This window comes from Chelonoidis abingdonii, chromosome 2 (assembly GCF_003597395.2).
Source record: "Chelonoidis abingdonii isolate Lonesome George chromosome 2, CheloAbing_2.0, whole genome shotgun sequence".
Lineage (NCBI taxonomy): Eukaryota > Metazoa > Chordata > Testudines > Testudinidae > Chelonoidis > Chelonoidis abingdonii.
This window is the reverse complement of record NC_133770.1, coordinates 253,252,838-253,273,521: the sequence shown is the minus strand read 5'-3', so window position 1 is coordinate 253,273,521 and position 20,684 is coordinate 253,252,838. Positions and strand designations below refer to the sequence as shown.

Sequence of the window (20,684 nt, the reverse complement as noted above, 5' to 3'; positions counted from 1 at the left end):
CGTGGGGGGCGGCGAAATGGCCGTGCGTCTAGGGCGCGAGAAACCCTGGTGCCGGTCCTGACACCTATAATTACCATGCTTAACACAATAATGTCCTGGTCCATAAATGGTGCTCCCAGGTGACACCAGAATAATAATGATAATCATTAACATTTCATTTATTTCTGTTGGCTGAGATATACAAGGGTTTAAAATGAATCAAAGATGTGTGGTTAAATCCCTTACACAGCTTTGAAAGTCACTACCATTATGCCTTCAATCCAAAGTAGTGGGGAAGGACACAGCAATTAAACAAAAACAGTAATTATCACTAATAAAAATCAAACAAGTCAGCAGGTGTGTCTGAGTATTCCTAATAAAGAATATATTAACTGAATTTGGCCCTTTCTGTTTGTAAATTGTCCATGAACAGATTTTTAAGAACAGGTACATTATTCAGAACTATTTGGTATGAACATAATTCATAAATAATCCATGGGCCTGAAGTATTACAGCAAGTGAGTCTTTGTGTTTCTGATATTAGGGATTAGCTGTTCAGCTAGTATGACTGGTTTAGTAATTCATACGATCCTGTTGCCATCCCATCACTGGCTGACTCAGAAGTGATGTCTCAACAACATACTGGGACTTTAAATTGTTTGCATTCTGTCCCCGAGAATCAAAGAATCAGAGAAAAACCACCATCCTAGATAATTTAATTTTTGTACTTTAAACCTTTTCCTTCTTTCTGTGCCAAAACACAGAACATTATATTTTGTCCATGTACATAGAGCCCAGATTTAAAAATACCATGGGTTTCTTCCTTCTGCCTGAAAGAGAAACAACCTATGCAAAAAAAACTTCTGACGTGCTGGTCAGGTGTATTGAACAGGGCTTTGATCCAAACCCCAGGCTGGGTTCATTGTACTTCAAGTACAGCAGCAGAAGAAAAGAGGCAGCTTTGGATTAGTATCCCAACAGAACAGACTGCAAGATGAGGGTGCAATCAGCTCCAGAAGGCTGAAACTGGAGCCACAGAGCTGGCCAAATAATACCTTGTAGTGCAGAACACAGTTCCTGTGTCTGCCAGTACAGACCTTTTACTGTACTGGCAACTCACGTGTATGCAGCTTTATAAGACGTAGGCCTGATCTACACTAAAGAGTTAGGTCGACATAAGTCACATTTCTTGAACCTAGTTATGCATATGTCTAGGCTCAAATTTGTTTCTGGGTTGTAAGGACCCCATTACGTCCACACAGTAAAATCACCTCCCCTAAGAGTACTGAAACATGCTCAACCTACTGAGGTTGATGCAGTATGAGTCTAGATGCAGTGTGAGCTATGTCAATGCTAACAGTCTGCCAGCAGCTATCCCACAATGCCCAGTGACCACTCTGATCACAATTATGAACACTGCCCAGGGGTCATGGAGACCAGAAGCCACAGATCCTCTTTGTAACCTCCCACATATTTCTGAAATGTCTTTTACTGATTCCTTAGTTTGGCAAGCAAGCCTAGCAGCTCTCCCTTGTGCGCAACTGCCCAACTGACCCCACCAGCACCAGACACATTCTGGCCTGGAGTAGACAGACGGTATTGGATCTCCTGGGAGATGCACCAGAACATAATGGGGCTTCTCAGACAGCAATCACAGAGTCTGCAGACTCTTATTGACCTACAGATCCAACAATCATGAGTTCACCTCCCTTTACAGTGAATGGAGAACTCTAATTTCGCAGGTTCCTACACCACTGTGATCCTAAGAGTATCCCTGTGCCAAAAGGTATTTAGCAGTGAGCTTCAGCTGGTCTCACCAACTCAGTGTACCCCAACTCTCTATTGTTATAATCTGTATCTAAAAGTTTTGATGTAATGTCATCGGAAAACTAGTCACTCACTGATCATTAATATTCTTGAGGAATATATGTACAGTCAGCTCACAAAGGATTATGCAGATGTGCTGAAATCCTAACTAAAGTGTTATTATCAGCCTCCTTGCCCCAGCCCCCAATATGTCTTCTTTAAAGAAGTTTTCTCCAAGCAAAGGAAGAGACCAGCCCTTCAGACCAGGTGTGCCAAAAGTCAGTTATTCATTTGTAACGGAGGTTGCAGGAAGACATCATTTGCACTGTAAAAATCATCAGCAGAGAAGACACGATGGAGTCTACACCAGATAGTGTGGCATCCACATCCAGCAGGGAAAAGGAACTTTATCCATGGTACATTCCAGAAGAACACATTGGAATGGTTTACTGGACTATAAAGAGAAGGGGAGCACACCCCTAAGTTATCTTTCACTTGAAGAGACAAGGAAAACCAATGCCTATAAATCCCTGGGGATCCTGACTAAAAGCTAGTCAGCCATTGCTGGAAATGGAAAATTGTTCAAGATATTTTCTTCACCAAAGACTGGTTAAGTTAGGTCTTAGCCATTAGAAAGTATATTTTTACTTGTGTGAAACCTTTCTACCTTTATCCTTTATACTTCAACTCACTTAAAGCCTCTCTATTTTTAAACTTGTTCTACTTTTTATCTAAGCCAACCCAGTGTTTTAATTGAACTGAAGTGATTGTTAGCTCCAGTCAACATAAGTTGTTGTTTCTGTCTCTTTAAAGGGCTGCAAATTTAATATAGTCTGTGAATATACATTGATAGAGGCTATATACTGCGGACACACACCTCTGTTAAGTTCAGGGGCTGGCATTGATTGTTACCTGCTAGGCAAGGTTTGGGCTGGGAGAGCCCTGAGGAGTTTCCCAGTAAGGCAGACAAGCTGGTGTGTCAGGGAGTTGTCACATAGCTCAGCTACAACAAAGCTCCTATATACTGAGGCTGATGGGGTAGCACAGTGCCTTACAGCTCTGGGTACCCCAGCAGCTTGTCACAACCCCACAACATTCCATGTAGCATCATGAGCCGCATCCCTACCTCTACTAGTCCACATGGGGAGTGGGATGGGGGGAGGCAGAAGGGAGACAGTAAAGCAACCACAGCTTCATGCACACTGACCTGTGAGAGCCACAGCTGGTGTATGTTAAGCCAAAAGGGACAGGAATGTTTTCTACCTTTCTAATTTTAAAGTTCTGTTCACTTATTTTAGAAGGGCGAGGGTGTATTGTATTGCTTTTTTTATTTGCTTATTGTTGTGCTGTTTTTGGTACGATACATTTTTATTTTTTGAAAATGAATTCATCTTTATTACTTCACAGTATATACTGGAGAATGCCAAGCACCACTCAAAGCACCCACTACTTGTAATTATATAGGACTACAAAACTCATATTCAGTGAAACACAAAGAATAACTATAAACATACAGCAAGCACCACCTAATTCATACATTCAATAAAAAAAACATTCATATAACAGCATGGCACCCTCCTTTCATGCACACCCCCTTCTGGTCAGCGGTGTCTGCAGCCTTTAAGACAGTCCCAGCCCTGGTATTGGGCCATACCCTCAGGGCTTTCTCCCTGAAGGCAATGGTTTCACCCTCTGGGTCTGTTCCAGCCCCAACTGAGCCTCTTGGCAGCTCAGTCCCCTTCTGGGGGGACTTACTGCTGTCCAATTGTAGGCCCTTCCTCAGGGCCTGTGGAGAGTGCCTGGACCTACCCACTACTCCAAGTGCCAGCCCAAGGACCCTAAGAATAGCAGCCACACATTATCATGGCCCTTTAGCAAAACTGCCTTCAGTTCCCTGAGCCACCTCCCCACAGCCCCAACCTTCACCAATGCCTTACGCTTATCTCACAGCTCTTCTAATTTCAGGACCAGCAGCCAGCCAAGAGCTCTTCCATACTCCCCAATTCCCTACTAGCACTAAGCTACTCACTAGCCTGCAAGTTCCTTTGGCCAGCCAGGCATACCATCTGCACTCCTCTACCTCCAGCAAGAAACTGCCTCTTTTTGGTGCTGCAGCTCCTTTTTATAGGGCCCTCCCGAGTCCTGATTGGCTGCTCCATGCAGCCTCTCTGATTGGCTTCTTTCCCTTCAGCCACTCTAGCCTGCTTGGAGGACCTCTCCACTGTGACTTGCCTGGGAGGAGTGTGGCAGGACCCTAAGGCCTCCAGCAAGGGGCCTCTGGGCCTAGTCCGCCCCATCACACAAGGTAATATTCATAAATGTACACCAAGCACTACACAATTCCTAAGAACCTCCAAATCTTCAGGGGCCTCCAGAGCGTAGTTCACCACATCATATTAATGTGGCTGATCTTTCAAGGCCCCTCACAGTTCCATAGCTCTGCACTGAGCGCTTTTAATGGCCCTTGTGTCTGACTGTTCAAAGTCAGCAGACAGCTGCTTGCCCTCCACTTTTCTGCCTTTGCTTCAAAGATATTATGAATGATACAACAGGCAGCTATAAATGGTATATTTTTCACAGTGAGATCCAATTTTGTCAGTAAACGCCACCTGCGTCCATCCAACCTATTAAAAGCATATTCAACTGTCATTCTGCACCTGTTGAGCCAGTAATTCAATCTGTGATGCTGTCTAGACAATTGGTGTATGGCTTCATGAGCTCGGGGAGCAAGAAGCAGGCTGGATCCCCCAGGATCACTACTGGCATTTCCACACCTCCAATGGTAATCCATCAGCTGGGAAAGAATGTCCCTGCTCGCAGTTTTCTCAACAGTCCTGTATTCTTGAAGTTCTGTGCATCAGGCACTTTCCTGACCAGCCCACACTGACATTAATGAAGTGACCCTGATGATCCACCAATGTTTGCATAACCATAGAATGACAGCCCTTTCTACTGATACACTCTACAGCAAGATGGGCTGATGCCAATATAGGGATGTGCATGCTTTCTATCGCCGCATTACATTTTTCCAACCCCATTGCTGCAGATTCATCCACTATGTCCTGCACATTGCTGAGAGTCACAGTTCTGGGTAAAGAGCAACAAAGAGTCCTGTGGCACCTTATAGACTAACAGACGTATTGGAGCATAAGCTTTTGTGGGTGAATACTCACTTTATCAGACCCACTTCGTCAGTGGGAGACATTTAATGGCTCTGTACACTTGCATAACAACTGTGAATTTTCCAACTCCAGAATGATTTACCACTGGTCGGTAGCAATCCAGCATGGTAAGCTTCCTGGGTGCAATCACCACTTGCATCTCTACTATCAATGCAGCTCACATTTTGATGTCCCTGTTCTGGAGCACTGGGGTGAGCGTGGCACACAGATCCAGGAAGGTAACCTTTAGCATCCTAAAGTTCTGTACCACCGCTCCTCATCCCAAACCTGCATTATGATGCAATCCCACCACAGTGCTCATTTCTCAGGCCCAGAAGTGGTGTTCCACCATTTGCAACTACTCCATAAACACCACCAATAACCTTGACTTTTTTCATTATGTTCCTTAGCAAACTGTCTTCAAAGGGATCATTATGTCCCCAGGATTGCAGTACTGACCGTGGGCCTGCAAATACAAAAGGACGATACACCCTGTATTTGCAATGTTCATGAGAACAACACAGAGTTCTGTAGCCTCCATGCTTCTATCAGTGATGGGAGACAACAAAAAATTCCACACAGTTTTGTGGGATGAAAAAAAAAAGACATGAAAATTATGGGATATAAACAACTATGGGATGGAGAAAGCTGCATGACAGGAACTTGGCCCTTTGCTCCCAGTCATCCCTGAGTGATTTGTTTCTACCTCACAATGCATTACAAAAATTTCCTAGAAGGCAGTGCACCAGACAGAGACAAGTGGCACACTGGGTGCACCACACTATGTATTGACTCAAGTGCTTCTGGTGCGTACACTCAGTGCCAATGCAAGCAGCCAAGTATGCACACACGAGTGGTATATTAACTGCAGCAACTTTATGCCAATGTAATTTTGTTGACCAAAGTTTGTAGTGTAGACATTGCCCCCTGTTGTCCCTGATTCTCCCAGGAGTTCACTCCAAGCATCACTCATGCATATAATTTACTATCCACAGGCAATACAGAGAAGTTTGCCTTCTTCAAAATGAATGAACACTTGCTTCCATGACAGAGCACATGTCTCCTGGTAACAGGGAAAGAAAAGGACATGGACAAGGAGGATAAAGTGGAGAGATACTTAGTAGTAATAATAACTTAACATACCATGATGATGTAATCCACAGAAAAATATTTGCCCCTGGTGGTCCTATATAAACAATGCCATCTTTCTGGATACTGCTTCCCTAGAACATATTTCAAATCATTTGACACAAAGGCGATGAGGAAATAGAGAAGGCAAAAAAGGACAAGCCAACACACATTAGCTTGGACTGCACTAGCACCTAATGGGACCTGATCTCTGATTGGGGCCCTGAGACACTACAGTAGCACAAATAAACATCACCTTTAGCTTGTGTTTTATATATTTTTCAATATATATGATCTGCCATGGGAAACCTCTGTGTATTCCTCTAAACATTTGCACACTGCAGTGGAAAAGGGAAGTCTATTTGCCTACTGTGAATGTCACAATATTACATTAGCACCGCTGCTACGGTGAGATATAATCATAAGAAAAGAAAGCTGTGATGCCCTGTGTATGTGGTAAGAGTGGTTCTGATGCTGCTACTAGAAAGAATGATTCTTTAATTTATGAGTCTCAAGTTAACAGTTTGTCCCTTTGGCACTGCTGCCTAGCTTGCATGTTTCTATGTGTCTGACACTCTATATACATGATGAAGAAAGCAGCACTGATTAATCAACCTTTAATATCCTATTCTTGGGACCAGAACTGCAGGAAACAAGCCCTGTTCATAAGGTGCTTTTTCATGGAGACCCTTACCACTGGAAAGAAAGTAAATGGGTCTGAAATTCTAAAAGGCACAAAAGCTCAAGAAGCAATTTTGCAAAGAATCAAAAAAAACAGTTCTCAGAATCCACTTTCTCTGAGTTGTCAGCTAAATTAAGCTTGATACTGTTGTCTTTATTTCTTAACAAATTCTTGTGCTTGTACAGAATCATATTATCCCAAGGAAAAAACTGCATCACACTGAAGGATTGTTTGAAACCCCTTTTTTTCTATCTAGTGCTGAAGCACCTTTTCAACTCTTGCAAAGCAGTTCAAGGCTTCTTGTTACTGTTACTTCTAGATCTAATAAGATAGCCTCCCGACACCCAGTGTGAGCAGCTTACTGGAGCATTGGCTATATTCCGTCTTTAGTATCTTTGAAAAAGAGTTTGGCTTGATTAAGTAGACTTTATTTGGAGAAAGTGTAGTCTCCTAGAGCTTTTCCATTTAGTGCACATATACCCCTCCAAGAAAACTAAAAGGAAAGGGAATTTCAGAAAAAAACGGACAAATGGCAATCCTGAATCAAGCAATAAACTCAATCACACGTGCATGTGTGCCTCTTCCCCTATTCCTCACACTCTGCTGTTAATACATGTATATAATCTTATTAGCTAACTGCATTCATCTTTAATTCAGTTGTCAGCAAAATTATCCTGCATATATAGGGATATTTTTATAGGCCATTCAAAATAAATTTTAAAATGAGGTTTTAAAGATGAAAGCTTTTGCTGCAAAAATGTTTTTCTTCCATTTGAAGGTTGGACAAAACTACCACTTTGCTGATCTGTATTTTTTTCTTTTAAGAAGAAAAAAAGCCCTGAGTGCTGTAATTTATTGAATGTCTCCCTGAAAGCAAAGAGATTGACTTTCTGCCTAAGACTGCCAAGAATTCCTGTCACTGTATACACTAGCCTAGATTAAATTTTAAATAATAAATTCCCATGAAAGAGAGGTCATACTGTCATATAATCATTTTCCTCTAAGAGATTTCTGTTTGCTAAAGTATATTGACTGAGGTGATTGCTGGTAAATATATAATATAGCCTGAGTACCCTCTAGGAGTTGAAAGTGAAAACAATCGACAATACTATGTTTCTTTACCATGTGCTAATATATTGCATTTTAACACATAAAAACATGAACTTTACAAACTCTGTGTTACTTTAACTGGCAACACTCAGAACATTCTGACTTAAGGCAACTACTCTTTCTTTAAATTCATGCTTCAGAGGCTTGATATTGCTCAATATAGGTCACGCACAGTTTGGAAAAGCTGTTGGGAGGACATATGGCAATTTTCATGGCTTTTGCTGGTTCCATTACAAGCTTAACCTTTGATTGTAATCTCCGATATGGTGGGCAAAACTAAAAAAATCCTCTCCTCCACCATTTTGGACAATTTCAATCAGTTAAAGAGATTATTTATATGTATGCTGCTCTGGGATTGACAGAATTACCTCTGAAACTGATAGAAACTGTCAAAGAATGGAGACGAAAAATCTCTAAAAATAACACCTGTGTAGCATTTAACTCCTGGAGCTTCACTCCCTAACAAATAATAGGCAGAACTCCCCAGGTTCTTTGGTCCCTAAAGGCAGTGATAGAAGGTAGGAGAGCAAGACAGTCTCCATCCACCCTCACTGCTGGCTGGCCCACCCTGGAACTTACCTACCACCCATGGAACCTTCTAGCCACTTTCTTCAAGACTGCAGTCAGCAGGAGAGCTTGCTGCACACACTGCACCTCATCACTGGTGTTCTGGCTCTGCACCCTTTGGGCATCTATATGGCTTTGGGTACCTTGATATGTGCTTCCACATACCAGGCAGGTCTAGTCTTTTCCATTTGTTTTTATTTGCCAATGGGGTGAACCTCATTCTCTGTCTTAGAGTTTTCTTTACCTCCCATCACCATAGCATCAATGCGCTTCCCAGATAAATTAGATCTGCATAACAGAGCCCCTAGCAGACTTCATGAGTCTTTTGCTCTTCTCCTTTCCCTGGAGATTCTGTTTCAGATACAAATCTTCCCTTTTCTTCTTACGGTTCCAGTAGCAAAAGCCCTTTCAAAGAGGAAAATTTGCAGATTCTTCCAAAAGGTGACAAAGGTTCTAGATTACTCCAACCTCTTCTAGAAGTTTGTTTTAGAGCTGAAGTCACTTTTCAGAAAACATTTCACCCTGGCTCTCATGAGGTGCCTTGTCTCAAAGGATCACAGATATCCTGGTGGTCTCAATAACTCTGTAGTTCTGCCACAGTGGCTGCTGTAGCGTCTCTGTACATGGCCTATGGGCTCTCTACACAGGTGATATTTCTAGCATGCAAGGGGGAGTTTGCACCTATCCTATAGCCACTATGCACCAATGCGGCTGATGCAGAAAGGCCAGAGGGCAATCATGAATCTAGCCTGATATCTTCAAAAGAGCAGAGTTTAAAGGTAAATAATTTTCTCTTTGATGTTTCTCACATTACACAGATGCATACATCACAACCTGCTCTTGACAATGCTAGAAATACCAGCATTCAGTCTGACAAATTTGTCTTCTCTGTTGCTACTGCCGGAGGTTAATCAATCACACAGGTCTCCTCTCTCCAATACAAATTGGTAGATCGCTTAGAACATGGAAGAGCTAGGTTCAATTCCCTCTTCTGCTATGGACTTCCTGTGTGAATTTGGGCAAGTCTGCTTTGCTTTTCTGTGCCACAGTTCCCCACCTATAAAATGGGAATGGTAACACTTTCCTACCTCGAGGGGGGAAGGGTATGAGGATAAATACATTAAAAGATTGTGAAGAACTTTGAGATCTATAGGTAAAAAGGGTCATATAAGTATTATTATTCCTTTTGACTCAATTAATGTAGCAGGTATATGGAAATAAGGTCACTTCTTGGCACCTACAATAGGTGAAAAACTAGGAGCAAAAGTCTTATTAAAGTGTATTAATAATATCAAATATCAAGTATTTTTAAAAAGATCTTCTAAACATGAAATTACTTATTGAAACACTGTATTTCAAGAACACATGCCATTCTCTTTATTAATCTCACAGCTGCAATTGCCAGTTCAAGACATTTGTCCCTATCTACAAAGCCAGGTCCTAGCTACACTGGAGACTCAGTAATCACCAAAACAGTTGTTCTTTGACAATGCAGATTACAGAGCCCAGGACAAAATGTGCAAGAGACAGAGGTAAGGCAGTAATGATCGAGGAGGGCCAGCTTTTGGATGAACTCCCAGAAGAGAGTAGACAAATCCAGACTGATCACCCTTAGGGTATGTCTACACCACAAAAAAAAACCCAGCAGCACCGAATCCCGAGCCCATCAGCTGACTCAAGTTGCAGGGCTAAAAATTGCAGTGTAGAAGTTCAGGCTTGAGCTTGAGCCTGGCTTCTGAAACTCAATCCCCTTGCGGGATCTCAGAACCCAGTCTCCAGCCCGACCCATACATCTACACTGCAACTGTAAAGCCCTACAAACTGGAGCCTGAGTCAGCCGACGCAGGTCAGTCACAGGTCTTTTAACGCAGTGTAGATGTCACAATGCAAGAGCTCTTTTTGTGATAAAAGCTTTTCCATCATAACCAGAATGACACTTAAAACCACACTCGCCCTTTCTCCCTCTCTCTCTCTCTCACACATACACACACACACAAAAGAAAAGAAAGGAAAAGAAAACCCCTACCCCAGAAAGAGACTCCCATCACCAGATATGGGAGGAAAGCCGGTAACATTCACTAGGGATTTCGTTTTTCCAGTCTTACACAGAAAGCACTTATATTATAGGGATGGGTGCTAATATAAAACCCTAAGATAAACACACAATTCTAAAGCTACCAGCAGTTCTATGAAAAAAGTGTATTCTAGCAGCTCCAACCATAGACACTCAAGCCATCCAGCTTTCTCCCTACCCCTTCACCCTCCTAAAAATTTGCCTTTTCCCTTAAAGCTGGATCTACTCTTAGGATTCTATGCTTTCTTTGCAAGTCTGGAAGTGGTTATGGATCTTAAAGGGCTGAGAACCTTTGCTTATATCATCCCATATCTTGTCAAATGAGCTACTATGCTAGAGCACACATACACAGTAATGATTTTGCACTCTGCACAGAGCTACGTGCTTGGAGGTCAGGATTAAGTCAGAATATTACAGTACATTCAAATGGTGAACATATATCCAAATTGGGAATTAAAAATATAGAGAGAAAATACATGGAAAATTTGTTACAAAACATACTCATACGAAACAAAAATAAACTCACTCAAATAAGCAGCAGCAAATTATCATCTATAAACAGGGTGCAGATGCACATAGATAAGATCTTACAGTCTAGGTTTAAACAATCATAGAAGGCAATCGCAGATCTCCTCAGAGCCATATGAGGAAGTACAGTAGAAACAGATTCTAAAAAGGCAAAATCCAGGCTGCTGTGTTAAATGTTGTTACTGCAGTGGTCTTTTATTTAATCTAGCAATTACAGTATTAGCCTAGTGTCATAAATGGATAGGTAAGGTAAGGGTTAAGTTTCTTTTACCTGGAAAGGGTAACCAAACACCTGACCAGAGGACCAATCAGAGAACTGGATTGTTTAAAGTCAGGCGGCGGGAATTTGTTGTATACCAGGGGTCTTTTGTTGTTTTCTCGGCTGTGAGTAAACAAGGTTCCTCCTAACTCCATCTTATCTTTTCTTCTAAACATCTGTAAGTACCCAGGAACGCAAAGTAATTCGGCTATTGATGATCTTTGTGGTGTTTTCACATGTATGTTGATTTGTTGGACTGGTTATAATTGGGCATCTTCTTAATCAGTTGTTTCTTCATATCTTCTTATAAGCAAGAGCCTGTATTGAGTTCTTAATGCAAGATTATTGTTTATATTTTCTTTCTTTTTTTATATAAACTTTCTTTTTAAACGTGTGGAAAGGTTTTTTCCTAGGGAGGCAAAGGGACGGGAAAAGCCAGGCTGGGCTATTTTCCTATTGCTTTCAGGGAAGAGCAGGCACGGGGGAAGGCAAGCAAGCTGTTGGCATTTTGCATCTCAATAGTCCTGAGGTAGAGAACGCTTATCTCTTGGGAAGCAGAGAAACCGGTTTCTTGGCCAGCCTGGGAAGGGAGTTTTCCCCTGCTTCTAGCATCAAGGCATTTGGAATCTGGGTGTCCACCAGGGCGGGGGGCACCAGAGAGAGGAAAGAGGGGGGTCAGGCTCTCTAATAATATCCTGACCTGTTGGCAGCCCAAATACCCAAGCTGGTAGTGAGCTTGGGGGAGTTTCAGGTAAGCCCCCAGACTTTTGGACGCAAAAGTCCAGGTTTGGGACAGGACCAGATTGTGGACGCTAAAGTTCAGGTCTGGGACTGGGAGGCTAGATTACCACACCTAGTACTATGAACTAATCCCTACCTAGCACTCTCCAATCGAACCTGATGCAAGCATACAAAAACCACCAGATGAAATTCTGTCTTTGGATACACCTGTGTTGTTCCCACTGATGTCAACAGAAGTCACACATACAACTCAATACAGAGTATATGAAACTGCAGTAAATAAAAGCACTTTAGGTTCAAATTCTCTACCCACATCTAGTCTGATTCCCCTCTGCTCTCCTCCCCCAGCAAAAAAAATCTGAAAATTATTCACATTCCATTGTCTTAAAAAATATCACTGAAGACAATATAGTGCAGATAAATTACAATGATTACTCAGATGTGTAACTAATGACGGCTGGCTTCATGAGTTTTTTATACATCTCACAGATAAATAAGAGATTCACATATGAAGTCAGGTAGATTTGTAGCACTTTTTGAAGGATTAGGAGTCCATAAATCAAAGAACGATTTGATCAATAACCTGGAAATGTAATTTTCCCATCTATGACTGTATAATACTGATAATCTTCATTTTTCAGAACACTATCTATAAAAGCATAAGACAATATAAGTTACAGAAAATGTGAGCAGGGAGCAAAGCAATTCATGTCATGCTACATGCCCTGGAAGATAAAGGTTTCTGCAAAATATAAAATTTTCTATTTGGGTTTAATTTTTGTGGCTGAGTTATTAACCTCTCAGGAAATGGTTTTATCACAGGAGTTCTCAAACTGGGGGTCAAGACCCCTCAGGAGGTCGCAAGATTATTACATGGGGGGTCGCGAGCTGTCACCCCAAACCCCGCTTTGTATCCAGCATTTATAATGGTGTTAAATATATAAAAAAGTGTTTTTAATGTATAAGGGGGGGTCGCACTCAGAGGCTTGCTATGTGAAAGGGTTCACCAATACAAAAGTCTGAGAATCCCTCCTTTATCATGAAATTGCCAAGGTAATTTTATCTACAGCAGCCTAAACATAAGACTCCATAATTTAGGTACTAAAATAATTAAAATTCTAAAGATTTGACCACGACCATAAACTAGCATCAGATTGCATATTTATAACTAAGAATGAAACTTTTGGGGAAGAAACAGTATTTACAGAGAGTAATCCTTGTAGAAGTTACTTTGCTCTTTAAGTATGTTTAAATATTTGAGGTCACAGGTAGCCATCTACAATAAATACTTTTCAGAAACAATGTTATGTCTTGAAAATAGTTCTTTTAACATCAGGTCTAAATAAACCAGACTTGAATAAAATTATGTTCCAAATCCCTCCACTGAGACAATTTTTCCCTTTACAATGGGCAACCCAACATACTACATACAAGCAATGTGCTAGATTTAATACATTGTTGCTCTATTTTAGCTTTGTTGGGGCTCCATAAGGGCATAAGAGTCTGACCATGCATCTCCAAATGCAGGATCAGGGACTTTTTTAGTAGAAACATGGACGTGTCAGTCATTTTTAGACCATGATATATTTAAAAACATATGGAGAAATACTTTCCTGTGTGCCATTTGTGTTAGCTTCAGTGTGTATTATATATACTTAACAGACATGTATTGTTTTAAAGTGTTTTAGCCAAAAAATTTCACTTATGAAAAAAGTGAAGATTAGAGTTAGTAGCTGGTCAGTCTTGGTCTCTCTCTTATTAATTAATTCTTTTTATCTGAATTATGGATATTTAGAAACCGCATCCAACTCTCACTTTTTCTTCTTGATTGCAGGTAGAAGTCATAGGTAGGCTCACTATTAGGGTATAGCTGAAAATTTTTCATCAACATTTTTTCTATGGAAAATTGGATTTGTAAATGATTAAAACGTTTCATTTTTTTCTGTCAGAAAATCAAGGCATTTTTGTTTTAGTTACCAAAAATCAAACAAAAAACCTGTTTTTCAATGAAAAGTTGAAATTATCCACTGAAAATATGTACAAAAGCTTTGACAAAAATTAAAAAGATTTCCCTGGGCGGGGGATTCTGACCAGTTCTATTCACCATCATCAGATAGGGCAGCAACAGCTGTCTAAAAATGAGTTGAAGGGCTCCTGCTGCACCTGCTTCAAGACCCTCCATCATAAAAGGGTTTGGGGAGGAGAAACACTTGTGCCCTTCATAGCATCTGTTGCAGCCAGGGCACGGTCAGAGGGTAAACCTCCACCCTCCAGAGAAAGAAGACACAATGGAGCACCTCTGTTTTTTCTCATGCTGGGATGGGGGATACAGGTACTTCTTGCCAATGCCCCTGTTGTCTCTTAAGGGGCATGTGTTCTCATGGCCTGCCATGGATATTTGCTAAGGAATCTTCAGGGGTGCTCTTTACCTGCTCTTCTTACTTGGAAGAGAAGTTCCCTCTCTACCCCCTCCCCCAGAAGACTTTTTGCAGGACCCAGGTATTCTCCTCCTCCATAGGTTCCTTAAAGTTCAGGGTCTCTGAAGTAGCTGTAGCAAAATAATACCTCACTTAACTTCAGGCAGCTGCTGCTGACCAAGCTAGGTCTAGCCCCTGCTATGATGTAGGTGAGTATCTGGGCAAGGCTTCTTCTTGCAGTCAGGAAAGGAAAGAAAGACTATCGGGGACTTAAATGTTCAACACTGATATATATAGATATCTATGCATGTATGATTAGCCATTTACTCACTGGGGCACTCACTTTTTTTCAAAAGTGACAGGAAAAATTATAAAAGCAGCCACCACTCTGATAATCTTTTTTCACAAACACAACAAACTGGGAGGTAAGTGTAACCAATACTTTTCTGAAAGGTTGGACAAATCTACTTCTTAGCAACGAACAGATGTTTCTGTTCATGCAGAAAATGAATTTGGCACTAGCTACTAATCTTTGTCTTCTCCAGCTGTTCTGTGATATGCAGTGGTGAAGCTTGATCTGATAATATCGTATGCTTTTCTTTCTCTCAAAACAAAAAACAAAAACTAGAAGAGATCCATTACTTCTTTGAGTGTGTTAGAGGAATTCCTGGCAATACAGTCTTTTCTTGATAGAATATTTTGGGATAAAGTTTCATAAACTTTTGATGAGCTTCTTCAGTGGTGTGTGGATTCTTCCTAAAGAAATGAAAAAGAATAAATTCTAGAAATTTTAAACCTTAGACATAATGTTAGTATTATTTGCACGCAGTTCTGCTTCTACTGGAGGAGATAAAAATACTATCTTAAGTACGGAGAGGGGACTGGTGATAAGCACCATGTTGGTTAGCTGGATCTGCATAAAAACTCCCAAAGACTTCAATGGGAACAGCAGTGGAATTTAATCTCTTGTTCCTGTAACATTAAGGGAGCACAAGATCAAATTCTATCCTCAAAGTGAGCCATGCAACTCACACAAAAAAGGGTCTTTCTCACTGCCTTCAGTCAGGGCCACCCAGAGGATTCAGGAGGCCTGGGGTCTTCCCCCCCACCACCAAATTGCCGCCGAAGACCTGGCACTTCAGCGGTGGGTCCCAGGGTGGAAGGATCCCCCACTGCGGGTCTTCGGGGCACTTCAGCGGCAGGTCCCGGAGCAGAAGGACTCCCCACTGCCGAATTGCCACCGAAGACTTGCAGCAGAAGAAGCTCCGGGGGCTCAGACACTGCGAGAGTTTTCTGGGGCCCCTGGAGCAAGTGAAGGACCCTGCTCCAGGGGCCCCAAAAAACTCTCATGGGGGCCCCTGTGGGGACTGGGGCCTGGGGCAAATTGCTCCGCTTGGTCCCCCCGCCCCACTGCCCTGGGCAGCCCTATCTTCACTGTTACAGTTTATATAATATCACACTTGTTTAGAACTATCAAAAGAAATAGATTATAACATGGAATCTATGGAGACAACTTATTTAAAAAGGGACTGTTATAATGGCTTTTCATGAAGGGCCAGAATACGCCATGGAGGAATCAAGAGTCAAAAATGCTCAGCTCCCATTTAGGCATCAAAATGTACCAACTGAAAATAGTGGGAGCTGATGGGTGGCGAGCACTCTAGCAAATCTTATCCTAGAGGAGCTTTGGACAAAGTGACTAGTAAGTCACATTCTGCCTCTCTAATGCATGTGGAAGAGTACATGACTCCATGAACGGTCTCACTGAAGTTACTGGAACTAGTCATGGAGTGTGGAACTGGTAAAAGCTCAGTATAAAGAGCTGCACTCTGGAAGCCATTTGCAATTCACAACTTTTACTGATACCAGAAGGCCTATGAACAATTCTGCAAATTCTTGACTGTCATCTGATGGAACATTATCAATTATCTATCTACATATATTGTGATACAGCATGGCCAGAGGGCAGCATAAGAGTGTTAGCAGGGGGCCTTATTCCCTGCCAAGGGAGGAAGGTTTCCTTTAGATTAACTAGAACAGCTGTGGCCAGTTAGAGCACTTGACTCCAGTTAGAGCACCTGACTCCAGTTAGAGCACCTGACTCCAGTCATGGGATATAAACCCCTGCTTCAGTCAGACAGGGGGTGGTAGTTGAAGGAGAAAGGTTGGATTGGAGCAGAGTGCAGATTGCAGAAGAGAAGAGTTTGTCCAGAGAGAAATAGAAGGTTTGGAGGAGTGCTGCGGTGGATTGGGAAGCCCAACAGAAACCCTAGGTAAGGGGCACCAGGCTTGTATAGAAGAGAGGCGAGAAGCCCTTCACAAGCTGACGGGTATGAGAGGGAAGTAACCCAGGGGAAGAAACCGCTAGTCAAGTGGTTCACCACAACCCCAGGGCCCCTGGGTTGGGACCTGGAGTAGAGGGCGGGCCCAGGTCCCTCCCTCTCCACTCCCCTCCTCCAAGGACACTAGGGGAGTGATTAAGAACTGGTTCAGAGGCAAGCAATATCGCCCTGAACCTACCCCAGAGAAGAGAAAGCGCGAGACCCAGAGAACAATACCGGCAATTTGCCACAATATAGAGACCTTTCTTTTGCAGAGCAGTCTCATAGCAGGTACTACTCAACATGAGTGAGGATGGCAGAATCTGGTTCTACATAAAATTAATAAATTTTGCACTAAAAAAGCATTGGACGTACAGAACTATGTGAAATCCTGACCCCACTGAAGTCAATGGGCACTTTGCCCATTGATTTCAGTGGACCCTAGATTTCCAGCTAGATGTTTAAGAACATCATTAGTTTTGAAGGTATGTGGTAGAAGTGACCATGACAAGCAGCTTGGAAAGATATTTCACTTCATAGGCTTATTAGACATGGCAATATTTATCTACTTTATTTATATATCTTTACCTTATCTTCAGAGGTAAGAGAAATGTAAATTTCTACCTTTTACATTGAAAGAGGCAGCAGATTCTTTCTGATATGCATTTAATTTCAGAAACATCTCAATACACACAACTGAGTTTCCTTCTTTAATTATGTGCTATCTTGAAGAAACTTGGCTGGCAATTATTCAGAAATGCATTTTTGAATGTCCTGAACTAAAAGGTTATTAAATATCAGAGGGGTAGTTGTGTTAGTCTGGATCTGTAAAAGCAGCAAAGAGTACTCTGGCACCTTATAGACTAACAGACGTTTTGGAGCATGAGCTTTCGTAGGTGAATGCATTCATCCGACAAAGTGGGTATTCACCCACGAAAGCTCATGCTCCAAAATGTCTGTTAGTCTATAAGGTGCCACAGGACTCTTTGCTGCTTTTAAAAGGTTATTGCCATCAATAAATCATTCAGACCCTCTGTCATGCTGTCTGGAGTGGCTCACAGCTGTGAGTGTCTATCTCAGGACAGACTGACAGAAAACAAGGGCAGACACCCCAAACTGGTGGTATGTTCTATAATTAGATTATACCAAGCCAGTAACAAAGATGAACTCCTGGATCACTATAACAGTCTTACCATGGAGTCACAGACAGTCCCCTTAGACTCTCCAGACTATCTTGCCACTCAGACAAACTGACTTTTGTGATGATGGTCACTCAAACCAAAAATCACACCTCATCAGGTTTCTCTCAGTCCCAAAAGACCAATTGGTACTCTGGATCTTATACCAAAGACAATGCTGGCAGCTATTCTATAGTAAACTAATTTAAGGTTTATTAGGTAAGAAAAGGAAATGAGTTATTGAGAGGTTAAAATGGGTAAAATATGTACAGGTGAATCACAGTTTGTAATTCAAATGATGACAGTGATGTAATAAACTGCCAGTTTCCCAAAAGTCTTTTCAGGGTACCCAGATTGTCTCTGGGGATCTCCACTTTGCATCTGGTACACTTCCCTGTAAGAGTCCAAACAGTTCAGAGATGAAGGATCTTTCCTAGAATCCATATTTATATCTTCTGCTGACAGTCTTTTTACCCACATGGGCTTTTCCTTTGATGACAGGGCGTGAAGAATGCACTTCGAGTCTCTGATCTCCGGTCATCACATACAATGCCCATTTGCTTTGTAATTAGCATTTCTTTCTGATAAAGTCCCTGATTAGCATTCCACAAGGCTTTTTCAAGTCTGATGAGTTATTTAGCTACAGGGTACGTACAATGTAAATGCTTGTTATTACATTATGACAGGACACAGATAAGTAAAAACAGTGCACGTGACATCCCATTTATGAAATTTAAACATCCAAAACACTTATACATTTAACAAACACTTTGATCTATACTAGTGGTTCTCAAACTTTTTCTTTTGCAGACCACTTGAAAATTGCTGTGGGTCTCGGCGGACCACTTAATGATCTTCCCAAATGTTGTTTATATCATTGGCTAACTATTGTAAAGAGCTTTGGATAAAAGCACAATGTATAAAAAACTTAATAATAATTAACATTTTTTGTTCTACAAACAAAAGCACACAACTCTTATTTTAGTATCAGTAGTCTTACCTTTCTAATGCGATGGATGTGCCCTATCTCCCCCACCATAGCAGGCCCTGAGTTGGGGCTGGGAAGGAGGGTTGTCTCTCCCTCTTTCCCCCACCATGGCATCCACCAAACTGGGGAAAGTCATCTCTTTCTCTGGTCACTGCAGCCCTGCATGTCCTAAATTCGCCCCACCTCCTTTTCTCTCCTATTACCCTCAAGGCCACCTCACCTTACATGTACATCTTTTCCAGAGTCCAGGCACCTAATTAGTGAAGTCATGCCTGTGTGGCTCCACTGATTACGTGGGTGGCCCTTCATTCTCTTGTGTTCAGCCACCCAGGCACACACCTTAGAGGAAAATATTCACAGACCACCTGAATGGAGCTCAGACCACAGACTGAGAACCTCTGATCTATACTAATACACAAGTGAATTGGCCTGAATACACTCTGACATGATCTGGTCTGCCAGTGTTACACTCGCATTCTCCAGCTCAAATTTCAGTCTGCCTTATTGTTTTTGATTTTCTAAAATATTGTGCTTTAAGATATCTATTTACTGCTATCCATTCACTCAGTTCTTTATAAACCAAAGTAGCTCCTTTGCCTTTCAAGTTATTATCTTCCTCATTTTCAAGACATTGGTCCAAATTCACCTCTGATGTAAAGGGATACCTACGTTGACTTCAGTGTGATTGCATCCATTTAAAGCCAAACTTGAATTTGGTGCACAATCCTGTGACACTGTTGCAAGTGTATGGCGATATTAAGGTTTGTGGCATAATTTGTGGATTTGAGAGTTTGGGGTTTCTTTTGCTCTCTAGACAATTGAAGTTCAAAATCATATTTTGCAATCAACTTTCATCATAAATAAAAGGTTATCTATGCCCTATTTTAATTTTTCTGCTGCGATTACAGAAGAAAATATAAGATTCTCTAGTCAAGCTAATCAAGTAATAATTTCCCTAAACACTACCATTTTAAGTCTTCCCTGGCAAACCATCAAAGTACTTCAAGACTAAAAGTCAATAGGCAAGCTCTGCATGAAATAAATACTGTATTTGAACTGAATTGCATTAGGGATGAAATCATCCCATTATATCCAGACTGCAGATCTCATAAGTAGGATGTACATCATAATTGTTACCCATCCAACCTTCTGGTTTTGCACTGAAAAATATAGCAATGGTAAACTGAACCATGATCTCTCCAGATTGCTAGACATGAAGGTGTACAGGAGCTTTGTGTGGGGGAGGGTCTCTCCACACAATAGGTGTAGGAAGAGGGCACAATGAAGCCAAACAGCAATATAACACTATTGTGAGAATGCAGATTTTGGTATGAAGTGTAATTTAATGGTACACTAAGGAGATTTCCTTTTCTCCTAACACCATGCAAATATTGATTAACACAGAACTGAAAATGATGTGACCATGTATATGTTAAGAATCATCCCCAGACAGAATGCACAATGAGGTATTCATCATGTGCAGGACCATGGAAGTGTTCTGGATGCAACATCTGTGTGCATGTCCAATGGGCCTGGAATGTATGGGGTAGGGGGGATGAGAAGATTTAGGAGGGAAAAAACATACTGCACACATTTTACCCACAGCAATGAATAACTAGCAAAGATGATTCCTCTAGACATACCAGGTCCTCAGATGGCACTGTGCATTTTGACGGATTTCTGGTTATACAATGCATTATACAAAGTCGTTGCCATAGGTATGTTAATCCGGTTGCTACAACGCA

General features: G+C 41.6%; 1 protein-coding gene across 1 annotated transcript in view; it reads right to left on the bottom strand.

Annotated features, from left to right (window-relative positions):
* The window catches only part of CNBD1 (cyclic nucleotide binding domain containing 1), a 290,441-nt gene that overhangs the window by 257,104 nt on the left and 12,653 nt on the right, over nucleotides 1–20,684 (bottom strand). The window contains exon 3 of the mRNA XM_032779093.1: nucleotides 15,095–15,208. Coding sequence (XP_032634984.1) covers nucleotides 15,095–15,208 — 114 coding nt within the window. The remainder of the gene's footprint in view (nucleotides 1–15,094; nucleotides 15,209–20,684) is intronic.